Source organism: Equus przewalskii, chromosome 2 (assembly GCF_037783145.1).
Source record: "Equus przewalskii isolate Varuska chromosome 2, EquPr2, whole genome shotgun sequence".
Lineage (NCBI taxonomy): Eukaryota > Metazoa > Chordata > Mammalia > Perissodactyla > Equidae > Equus > Equus przewalskii.
This window is the reverse complement of record NC_091832.1, coordinates 4,829,428-4,841,846: the sequence shown is the minus strand read 5'-3', so window position 1 is coordinate 4,841,846 and position 12,419 is coordinate 4,829,428. Positions and strand designations below refer to the sequence as shown.

The 12,419-nt window shown below is 46.7% G+C and overlaps 1 protein-coding gene across 7 annotated transcripts in view; it reads left to right on the top strand.

The window, feature by feature from the left end:
- The window catches only part of MROH7 (maestro heat like repeat family member 7), a 48,082-nt gene that overhangs the window by 721 nt on the left and 34,942 nt on the right, over positions 1–12,419 (top strand). For all 7 annotated transcript variants that reach the window (XM_070592188.1, XM_070592220.1, XM_070592181.1 and 4 more), the window contains exons 2-3: positions 7,515–7,549; positions 8,340–9,645. In XM_070592188.1, the coding sequence (XP_070448289.1) occupies positions 8,415–9,645 (1,231 nt within the window). In that variant the 5' untranslated portion in view covers positions 7,515–7,549; positions 8,340–8,414. The remainder of the gene's footprint in view (positions 1–7,514; positions 7,550–8,339; positions 9,646–12,419) is intronic.

Below are 12,419 nucleotides of genomic sequence, written 5' to 3'. Positions count from 1 at the left end.
TTTACTCCCCGCACTAATCTTGTGGATAGTGTTAAGATTGACGCTCAGCGTAGTTACCTGCCCAGGCTCACACCACTGGTGAGAGACACGGCAGGTTTCAAATTCAGGTCTAGCTGACCCCAAAGGCCTTGATCTGTGCATTATAGCTGGGCATCTGGAGATGTGCACTGTTTTTTGGGTTTTTTTTGAGGAAGATTAGCCCTGAGCTAACATGTGCTGCCAATCCGCCTCTTTTTGCTGAGGAAGACTGGCCCTGAGCTGACATCTGTGCCCATCTTCCTCTACTTTATATGTGGGATGCCGACCACAGCATGATGTGCCAAGCGGTGGCATGTCCGCACCCGGGATCAGAAGAGGTGAACCCGGGGCCGCTGAATCGGAACATGCACACTTAACCGCTGTGCTACCGGGCCAGCCCCTTACGTGTGCTGTTTTCATTAGACTTTTCCTCCAGGATAGAGGCCTAAGAGCGGCAGAGGGAGTGAGGAATGAGAAATGGGAAGATGTGGCTTCACAGAGCGATCCATGCCTCAGCAACCTGAGGTTTCAATCCCACCTCTGCCACTTGCTGGAGGCTTTGCAAAAATCACTGTAGATCCCCGAGTGGTCTGAATTAACATCCCGGTAAATAAGGACACCCATCGTGAAGAGTTGCTATTTGTTCACTCCTTCATTCTTTCCCTTACTCCATGAATGTTTTCTGACTCTCCCCTGTGTGCTGGGACTGTGCCATATGCTGGGAAAACGGGGGTAACAAGACAGCCAGACAGCCAGACACTCACCAAGCTCATTTTCTAGAGTGAAGAAATACAAGTAGACAAAGCGATCCTCTGATACAGGGTGATCACATGAGAAGGGCGCCTCACCCACACTTGAGGGTCCCAGGAAGACTTCCTGGAGGAAGGGACACGTAAGCTGGCATCTGAAATGCGACTGGCTATTAGCCAGGGAAAGTGATGGAGGTTTAGGTGGGTAGACTTGGGGAAGTTTATAGGAACAGGAAAGAGTATTTGCAAAGGCCCCAAGTCAAGAGGGAGGCCGACACACCTGAGGCCCTGGGAGAAGTTGAGAATAGTTCGAGTATTGGGTGCAACTTGGTTGAGAGTGGCTCAACTATGGGGCTGGGGAGGGGATGGATATAGCTGGAGAGGTAGATGGGCTGGGCCTGTGGGCTGAGGGTCGTATGAGAAACACAGACATTGGACTGCAGGTCAGGATGCCCCCACCAGAGGCCTGTCCACCAGCTGTGTGATAATCACTTTGGGGATGAGCTTGATAAAAAGACTGATTGCTGGGCCCACCTAGGCCTATAAAGTGGAGCTTCTGAGGGCGAGGCCCAGGAATGTGTCTTTTAAAAAATACAAGCTTTACATACACCCCAGAGTCTGGAAACCCATGAAGTCACAGAGGCCTTCTAAGAGGGGACTGGCGTTGTTGGATTTGCGTACATTCTTCCTTTGTCTGAGAATATCTTTATTTCTCCTTCATTCCTGAAGGAAAGTCTTGACAGGTACAGAATTCAAGGTTGACAGTACTTTTCTTTCAGCGCTTGCAAAATGTGTACCGTTCCTCTCCGGCCTCCATGGTTTCACGTGAGAAATCTGTCATTTAAGTGGATGCTCACCTGTAGCTAACGCTCTCTCGTGCTTTTAGGAGTCTTCTTCACTGTTTTTAGCTTTCAGAAGTTTAATCGTGACGTGTTTTGGCACGGATTTCTTTGAGTTTATCTCATTTGGATGCTTATCCCGTAAGCTTCCTGAATCTGTATGTTTATGTCTTTCACTAATTTGGGGAAGTTTTCAGCCATTGCTTCTTTGAATATTTTTTCAGTACTCTTTCTCTTCTCCTTCTGGAACTCTGATGATGAGAACATTATTTTCTTTTTTCCCCACAAATTCCTGAGGCTCTGTTCATGTTTTTCAGTCCATTTTCTCTTTGTTGCTGAAATTAAGCAAATTTTATCGATCTGTCCTCAAGCTCACTGATTCTATCCTCTGTCATTGCCACTCTACTATTGAGCTCATCCAGCAAGTTTTAAAAAAATTTCAGCTGTTGTACTTTTAAAATAACTTCTGGGGCCGGCCCAGTGGCGCAGCAGTTAAGTTCGCATGTTCCGCTTTGGCAGCCTGGGGTCACTAGTTCAGATCCCGTGTGCAGACATGGCATCGCTTGGCAAGCCATGCTGTGGTAGGCGTCCCACATATAAAGCAGAAGAAGATGGTCATGGATGTTACCTCAGGGCCAGTCTTCCTCAGCAAAAAGAGGAGGATTGGCAGCAGATGTTAGCTCAGGGATAATCTTCCTCAAAAAAAAATAAAATAAAATAAAATAACTTCTATTTTAATTTCTTATTGTATTTTCTTATAACTTCTATTTCTGTGTTGAGATTTTCTATTTTTTCATCTGTTTCAAGAGGATTGGTAATTACCTGTTGAAGCATTTTTGTAGCGACTGCTTTAAAATCATTATCACAAATTCTGACATCTGATTCATCTCAGTGTTAGCGTCAGTTGATTATCTTTGCTCAAGATGAGATTTTCCTAGTTTTTGGTATGGTGAGTTATCACTTGACATTTTGTATCCTTGACATTTTGGACATTATGTTAAAAGACTCTTGATCCTGAAGTCTTCTATTTCAGCAGGCAGCCCACCTGTTAAGACAGTGTCAGTTCTGGCCTATTTTATGGACTGTAGTTCCAATGATAGTTTTCAGAGCCGTGGTCTGCTTTGTTCTTCTGGCACTGCTGGGGCTCCTGTTCATTCCTGCTGGTGCTGCCTGCAAGGGCGGAAGGTACTTCCCTGGGCCACCTGCTGTGATTGGGGGCCCAGGAGCTGTGGGACCTGGTGAGCTCTCTGCCACTGAGGGGAAGGGCCAGAGATGCATGGCTCTGCTGACAGTGTCCCTGTAGATGGATTGGCCTGCCACTGCTCCGGGTATGGAGTGCGGATTGTGGCTCCCCAATGGGGCTCCCTGTCTGTTGGGCTTTCCCTTTTCTGCTCCTTTGGCCAAGAAGAGTAGGCTTTTCTTTTCCTTTTTGGTGTGTGTATATATGCTCTTGGCAGATCTGTGCTGCAGGGTTCTCTGGTGCCCAGTCTTCGGTATGTGGGAGATAAAAAGAGAAACCTGGAGAACTCACCACAGTGTCATCCCTCCAGTCTTGAGGTCCCTAGCGGTCTGCTGCCTCTTTCTAGCTTTCAGAGTCCTTTTATGGTTGCCTGTTGAATTATTTCCAGGATATTTCGTTGTATTTAGGAGAGAAGAGCAGGGACAAGGTGAGTCTATGCCCTCTTGTCTATTACATGCATTAAAAAAATTGTGGTACAATACACGTAGCATAAAACTTACTAGTAGAGACATTGAATATCTTCATAATGCTGTGCAACCATCACCACTATGTAGTTTCAGAACATTTTTGTTAAAGATTTCATTTTTTCCTTTTTCTCCCCAAAGCCCCCCAGTACATAATTGTATATTCTTCGTTGTGGGTCCTTCTAGTTGTGAATGTGGGACGCTGCCTCAGCGTGGTCTGATGAGCAGTGCCATGTCCGCGCCCAGGATTCGAACCAACGAAACACTGGGCCGCCTGCAGCGGGGCTTGCGAACTTAACCACTCGGCCACGGGGCCACCCCCAAGAGAACATTTTTGTCACTCCAAAAGGAAACGCTGTATCCAGTAAGCAGTCGCTTCCTAGCCTCTCCTTTCCCCAGTCCCTGGCAACCTCTTTCTGTCTGCTTTAATCTGCCTTTAGTCTCTATAGGTTTGATTATTCTAGATATTTCACATAAATGAAATCATACAATATGTGACCTTTTGTGTCTGACTTCTTTCACTTAGCATAATATTTTCAAAGTTTATCCATGTTTAGCATTTATCAGTACTTAATTCTTTTTTATGGCTGAATAATATTCCATTTTATGGATATACCACATTTTATTTATTCACTCACCACTTGGTGGACATTGGGGTTGTTTCCACCTTTGCCTCTTGTGAATAATGCTGCTATGAACATTTGTGTACAAGTTTTCGCCAGAAGACCAATTTTCAATTCTTTTTGGTATATCCTAGGAGTGGGATTGCTAGATCTTATGGTAATACTCTCTACCTTCTTGAGGAACCATCAAGTTGGTTTTTATAGAGGCTACACCTTTTTACATTCCTACCAGCAGTTTAAGTGTTCCAATTTCCCTACATCCTTGCCGACAATTGTTATTTTCCATTTTTAAAAATTATAACTGTTCTAGTGGGTGTGAAGTGATATCTTATGTTGGTTTTGATTTGCGTTTCCCTAATGACTAATGCCCTTAAGCATATTTTTGTGTGCTTATTGGCTATTTGTATTTCTTCTTTGGAGAAGTGTCATATTTAAGTCATTTGTCCATTTTTAAGTTGGATTGTTTATCTTTTTGTTGTTGAGTTGTAAGAGTTCTTTATATATTCTGGATACTCAACTCTTATCAGATATATGATTTACAAATATTTTCTCTCATTCTATAGGTTGTCTTTACGCTTCTGGATCATATTTCTTGATGCACAAGTTTTTTATTTTGATGACATCCAATTTATCTTTTTTTCCCTTTTGCTGCTTGTGCTTTTGGTGTCATATCTAAGAAACCATTGTCAAACCCAAGGGCATAAAGATTTGCCCCTATGCTTTCTTTTTAAGAGTTTTACAATTTTACCTCTTTAGGTCTTTAACCCTTTTTGGGTTAATTTTTGTATATAGTGTGAAGTAGGGGTCCAACTTCACTCTTCTGCACGTTGGCATCCAGCTGTCCCCCCACCACTTGTTGAAGAGACTATTCTTACCCCATTGAATAGAGTTAGCATCCTTGTCAAAATCAACTGACTGTAGATGCATGGACTTATTTCTGGACTCTCAATTCTACTCCATTGGTCTATATGTCCATCCTTATGTCAGTATCACATTGCTGAGTGCAATCTTAAAGGAAGATCTTTATGACTCAATTGGAAAATGGTTTGTTGGGAGCTGTCACTAGACATAGGGACTCCGTTGAGAGAGTCTAAGACCCAGGCCCCAGGCAATAGGAGCTGCACTAGGGTCTGGCAGTGGTGATGGTGATATGTGGAGGTATTTGGGAGCTTTTCTAGAGCCAGAATTAGCAGAACTTGGCCAAAATGGGATGCAGAAAGTGAGAAAGAGAGTAGTCAAGGATGATACTATTTCTGGCTTGGATAGTGGTGCCGGCTCCTTGCAACAGAAGAGAATGAGAGGGTCTGATTTGTGGGAAAGATGGCAAGCTCTGTTTTGGATTCTCTAGGTCTGAGGTGCCCCACTGGCAGATGTGTGCGTGTGCCCATGTGAGTGTGTGCATGCACGCTCACGAGTGCCTAACACATTCCAGGCCCATACAGCTGATAACAGTGTTTTCAGTGAGGAACTGGAAGATCCACTGATGGTTCCACCCCTCGAGAGCTCCACCAGCCCTTGTCCCCTTGTCCAGGGCCTGGAAGGCTTCACTGGGGTGGAGGAGAGAGGGTGGAAATCAGTCAATGATTCTCTCAGTCTTGGACAGGATTAGCTGTTTTATGGCCATCCTCTGCCCTCCCCATTTGGGGCCCCAGGGCTTGGGGGCAAAGGCCAATAGGCAGCTTGTGGCTGTTGAGTCAGTAGTGAGCTCTTTTGGTTCCCTTGGGTCCCACCCAAGCCCCTCAATAGCCACTACTCTTCCCCATGCACAGCGGCCTTTGGGTGGAGGGTAAGACGCAGGCTGCCCAGTCGCTGTCAGGCAGCTCTGAAGCCTTGCCTGTCTGCTGCAGGATGAAGGAGGAGGATTGAGGGGACAGGAGCGAGTGCGGATGGTCTGCTCTTTTCTTAGGGAAGAGGGAGGGAAAGCCAGGGTTGAGACCTACGGCTTTCCGCCGAGTGACTAGCATTGCACATCTGCTGTGTCAGAGGGGTAGAGAGTATTCTCTTCTACAGCCCAAACCAGTTAGCCCTTCCAAAATCCTACTCACTGCTTCATAGGCTGTACCCAACCCCTATTTTGGCAGGTTGAAAATAACTCCCTTTGATAACGTTGCGGTGTGTGTGTTTGTGTGCATGTGTGTGCATGCGTGGGAGCACGCACACAGGTGGGAGAGGTGATCAAGGGATGGTTTAGGGTTTTTTGGAGCCCAAAGCTTTTTATAATTTTGAGGCTCCTCTTTAAGTAAAAGAAGACAAAACTGTGAACACAAAATTAAGTACAGTCCCTTTCCAAAGGGACTGTGCAAGCAAGGAGCCCTGAAATTTTAAATTTCACTAGCTTCCATGTAAAATCACCTCTGGTGCTGATGGTAAGTGGACACTTCCTGCTTCTGAGGCAGGACGCAAAGCTGTGCTTGAACTGCTCACTTGGAAGGAAGGTGGCCCCCACTGGGCTCTGAGCACCTCACGCCTCTCTGCCCTCAGGGCCTGGCGGAGAGTCATGGAGCAGGTAGCTATCATTTAGAGAAGGTCTTTGGTGGGCTGTGTGCTCTGTGCCAGACACTGAACCTACAGCCACCCTTGGTGCAGCCTTTATGCTCCCTGTATTAGAGACAGGGAGGACGAGAGCCAGAAGGGAAAGACTCTTGCCCAAGTTTACTAACACTAGGAAGAGGATGAGCTGGGATTTGAACCCAGGACCGCATGACTCCAAATCTATGGTCTTTCCAAAGCCAAGCTATAAAGATGCACGGCAAAATTTGTGGAGTGAATAAATGATTTAGTGAATGAGTTAGTGCATGAATGAGTAAGTGATGAAATGAGCTAGTGAAAGAATGGATGAGTGAATGAAGAAGAGATAAAAAGATGAAATAACAAGCTCATTCACTGAACGCTTACTGTGTGCCAGGTGCCATGCTGGACTCCTATGGATCTTACTGTCTAGAGGGAAACCAGATACTATGTGCCAAGAAAGGGGAAATGGACAAGAGACCCTGGGAACTTACAAGTGGACCTCACCTGTCTGGGGGACCTGGAAGGGTCTTAACATTTGAGCTGAAATCTGACAGGGTGAAGCTGTCGGTGTTAGTCAGGGAAGGAGGCTGGAGAAGAGGGTGCCTGACCTGTAGAAGGCCCAGCCCTAACCCAGGAGCCTGGCTCTTTGGAAACTCAAAGGAGTTGAGGGATGGTGAAATGGAGGGGGAAAGGAGGAAGGAGGGGCAAGAAGGGGGAAAAGGGAGTTGGGGTCAGACACAGAAGGGCCTTTCAGGTCCTGCTAAGGATTGGAGATGCTGTCCTGAAGACAACAGGAAGCCCCGGAGGGGGTTAGGCAGATGGGTGGCATGAAGGGATGGTCTTGGCTGCCCTGAGGGCCAGTAGGATGGGTGACCTTCCTCTCCTTGACCTCTATTTCTTAAGTATGTAACGGAGCAATAATTTCTAACTTACAGGGCTGTGTGTGTGTGTGTGTGTGTTTAGGGGGGATTTGGTTAGGAGATGTCATGCCTGGTCTGTAGACTTTTCTCAGTAAGTATTGAAAAAGCCACTCTATGCCTGACTTGGTCTCCTTCTGCATCTCCTCCCAGGGGCCCACTCTTGCTTAAGAACACCATGCATGCAGGTGAGCGATCCCTACAGTTCCCGCAGGGAGGGGGCCCAGGTGTGGGGTGGGGTGGGGGGTTGGGGGGTTCACCCAGCAGTCAGATGGTTGGGTTGAGGCAGGCTGTTGTTGATGATGGCCCCAGGTTCTCCTCCACGTAGCCTGCCTCACCCAGAACAAGCAAACTGTTAAGGGCAGTGGGCAACTCTACCAAGGCTCCTTTGGGAACTAGTGCCACAGCCATTTGCAGAGTAGTTCTAGCAACTTAGGGGTTGGCTGGAAGTAGCATAATCAATAAGGCGGCTCTTCCTTCCCTTTTTCTACCTAAGACGAGAGAGGCTCCTCATTTGTCTAGTGATTGCGGACTTCCTACTGTGTACCCAGCCCTGTGCTAGAAGCTGGGGATGTCCCAGGGACTAAGATACACAGTTCTTGTCTGTGTAGAGCTCATCTCTAGCAGGGGCTAGACCACTAAATAAGTCGTTGGAATAAAGTATGATGAGTATTTTGCTAGGAGGAGTGGGATTGGGAAAGGACGGTAGGAGGAGGTTCCAAGCCAAGGGGATCGCATTTGTAAAGGGCCGTGAGCTGAGAGGGGCAGGCTCTAGTCCAAGCAGGGAAGCACAGAGGATACGGCCGGAACTGAGAGAGCAAGGGGGAGAGCATGTAGGATGGGGCTGGAAAGGCGGGCTGGGCGTGGTCATGGAGGACCTTGTAGTCATGCAGGGGCCTTCATCCTGAGGATAGTGAGGAGCCAGGGGGTGGTTTTAACAGGTGAGGCCTGGCTGAATCTGCCTTTTCTCTCTCTCAGGAGCACCGCAGGGAGCTCAACAGTTGGCTATTGGAGAGAAGGGGGCAGTGGCATTGAGAGACCTCCAGACCAGGCATGGCCCTGAGTCCAGGGGCTAGTCTGGTCCTCTGTGAAGACTCAAAGATGATACCCAGTCTCAACTCCTCTGGGGCCCCAGATTTAGACTCTGGCGCCATCTCTGGGCCCAACCCAGATATGGACATTGTTTCCATCTTGCATCTACCCCTGAGTCCTGGCTCAGCTCTTGTTCCAGACCTTAATCCAACGCTGAACCTTGTCTCAGAGGAGGTCCCTACCGGAGCATCTGATAACACCCCCAGATCTGAGGACAGCAGGGCCATGGCTCCCGCCTGCCTCCACACCGCCGCTTCCCACGCTGCTGAAACCCCGGGCCTGGAGTCGAATCCCATCTCAGGGCCTAACTCACAGGGGCCCGGATGTCCAACCTCAAACCTTCTTCTGAGCCCTGGCCCGACGGAGCCCCAGGGTCTGAGCTCTGGGAACCACTCTGGGCCGAATTCCGAGGAGGTCTTCAACTCCCTCTCAAGCAAGATTTCCGATTTGGGTCAGAGTAACTCCAATCCTTCCAGGCCTGAGTCAAACCCATTTGTAAGCCCCTATGCAAGAGAAGCCCTGGTTCTAGGCCACTGCATCTCCACGCCGAGCTCAAAAGCGCTCCTTATTCCAGCCTCAAACTCTTCTCCAGATCCCAGCTCTAATCAGCTGCTCCGCGTGGGCTCGGGAAACACCTCCGAGCTGGACCTGAATGCAGCTCCAGGGTCATGCACGACCTCAATCCCAGACACCAGCAAGACCATCACTCTGATTTCACGTAACATCTCTGGGTCTGTTTCGAAAGGAGCCTTGAGTGAGACCTGGAACACGAGTTCCCAGGGAGCCATCAATGTGGCTTCAAATGGCAATCCCAGGTCTGATTTGAACTTGACTGTCACTCAGGCCTCCTGCTTCACCCTGATTCCTGGCTCCAGTGACAGTGTCAGCCTGCACTCCAGCACCCGTGGACCCAACCCCACTCTGTCTCCACCTTCCTGCATGACCCTGATCCTGGGCTCCAATGAGACCTTGAGCCTGGGCTCCAGCCTCATCTTCAGCGACACCTCCACCCTGACGCTGAGCAGCCAGCAGGATTATTCCGAGGACAACAGCATCCACACCATGCCCCTGGAGGACAGTCTCGGGGGCTGGAGCAAGACGGCTGGTGTCGAGCCGGGCCGTTTCCCGCTGGGATTCTCTACCTGCGACACCATGGACAAGGACACCATGGCCTTCCAAAGCATCCCTGAGGGTGAGTAAGGCAAGGGTGACAGCCCCAGAGAGGACACTGACCTGAAAGAGTTCTGTGTTCAGACTTGGGCAGGGAGGGGAGAGGAACTGAAAAGCATGCAATGGATAACATTGCATGAGATCTAGCGCTCAGCCTCGGCTTCCTGTGTGACTTGGGACAAGCTACTTAATCTCTCTGAGCTTCAATTCCCCAAGCTGTAATATCTCCGTATAATAATACTTTTATTACGTTCAAATTACAAGTCAGCTAACTATACCTTCCTTTCAAAATGTATGCCCCTCTCTTGATAAATTCCACACCTGGGTTCTCAAGTCAAAGTTGGGCCAGTGCCGAAGCTGGCAGGCAGGCTCTGGGCTCAGCTCACCTCTGTGGAGTGTCTGAGGTCCCCACTTGGGCGAAGCCTTGAGGTCCCGTCTGGAGCCTGCGCCTCACTTCTCATATGCAGGAGTTCTGTAAAGTAATCCCCAGTCGGTTTGATGTTGTGAAGAACTTCTTCCAATTGTTTATGTCTCCAAATGTTTTTGTTTGTTCATGCACCAACACCATATTGAGATTTTTAAAGAATTACCATGGGGACTGGTCTCGTGGCCGAGTGGTTAAGTTCGTGGGCTCCGCTTCGGCGGCCCATGGTTTTGCTGGTTTGGATCCTGGGCACGGACATGGCACTACTGGTCAGGCCACGTTGAGGCGGCGTCCCACGTGCCACAACTAGAAGGATCCACAACTAAAATATACAACTGGGGGGATTTGGGGAGAAAAAGCAGGAAGGAAAAAAAAAAAAGAAGATTGGCAACAGTTGTTAGCTCAGGTGCCAATCTTTAAAAAAAAAATCACCATGGCTTTGTAAATATGTATTCACAACTGATGGGATGAGAAGCCCTCTTTTAGAGTTCTTCTCAAAATTGTTCTGAGGACAGCAGCATCCACGACACGCCCTGGAGGCCACTAGCAGACCCTCATTCTTCTGTACACGTTTTAGAACACATTTGTCTAGGTCCTCAAAAAATCCTTCTGGTATTTTCGTTGGAATGTTTATCCATTTATTCAAGTTCTCCTTTTATATAGGATATATCCTTTACTAGAATTTTAAAAATTCTCTGTAAATGTCTAGAGCATTTTTTGAAAGTAAATTTGTAGGTACTTTTTATTGATAGCTTTTGTTGCCATCGTGAATCATCTCGTATTTTCTAATACAATTCCTGTTTGGTACTGGTGATGCTGATGGTATAGAGGGACTCTGTTTTTGCAAGTTGATTTTTTTTTAAACAGCTTTATCAAGATATAATTTACATTCCATAAAATTCACCCACTTAATAAACTGTGAAATTTAATGGTTTTAAAAAATACGCAAAGTTGTGCAAACACTACCACAATAAATTTTAGATCATTTTCATCACCCCAAAAAGAAATCCCAAGCCCCTTAGATATCACCCCTAACCCGTGCCCCCCAGCCTAGGAAACCACTAATCTACTTTCTGTCTCCATGGATTTCCCTGTTTTGGACATTTCCTATAAGCGGAATCATGCAATATGTAGTCCTTTGTGATTGGCTTCTTTCGCTTAGCATAATGTTTTCAAGATTCATTCATGTTGTAGCATGTATCATGTACTTCATTCCTTTTTTTTTTCTTGTGAAGAAGATTGGCCTAGAGCTAACATCTGATGCCAATCTGATCTTCCTCTTTTTACTTGAGGAAGATTGTTGCTGAGCTAACATCTGTGCCAATCTTACTCTATTTTATGTGGGATGCTGTCACAGCATGGCTTAATGAGTGGTGCTGGGTCCACACCTAGGATCTGAACCTGTGAACCCCGGGCTGCCAAAGTGGAGCGCACAAACTTAACTACTACACCATCAGGCCGGCCCCCTCCATTCCTTTTTGTGGCTGAATAATATTCCACTATATGGATAGACCACATTTTGTGCATCCATTCCTCAGTTCCTGAGCATCTGGGTTGTTTCTACCTTTCGGCTGTTGTGAATAATGCTGTGCTGAACCTTCGTGTACACGTTTTTGCATGGATATGTTTTTGTTTCTCTTTGGTATAAAGCTGGGAACAGAATTGCTGGATCGTACGGTAACTTTATGTTTAATCATTTGAGGAACTGCCAGACTGTTTTCCAAAGTAGCTGAACCATTTCACACTCCCACCAGCGTGTACGTGGCTCCCAGTTTCTGCACATCCTCTCCAGCACCTGTTACTACCTGTCTTTTTGATTACAGCCGTTCTCACGGGTGTGAAGAAATATCTCACTGTGGTTTTGATTTGTGTTTCCTTGATGGATAATGATGTTGAACATCTTTTCATTCGCTTATGGGCCACTTGTGTATCTTCTTTGGAGATGTCAATTCAAATCCTTGCCCATTTTAAAAATTGCGTTACGTATCTTTTTATTATTGAGTTGTAAGAGTTCTTTATATATTCTAGATAAAAGTCCCTTATCAGGTATGTGATTTGTTAATATTCTCTCCCAACCTCTGGGGTGTCTTTTCACTGTTTTGATGGTGTCCTTTGAAACACAAAAGTTTTTCATTTTGACGATGTCCAATTTATCTATTTTTTCTTTCTTTTGGTGCCGTATTTAAGAAGTCATTACCTGATCCAAGATCATGAAGATTTATGCCTGTTTTCTTCTAAGAGTTTTACAACTTGAGTTCTTACATTTAGGCCTTTGATCCATTTTGAGTTAATTTTTGTATATGGTGTGAAATTGGGGTCCAACTTCACTCTTTTGCATGTGGAAGTCCAGTTATTATTGTGATATAATTCAC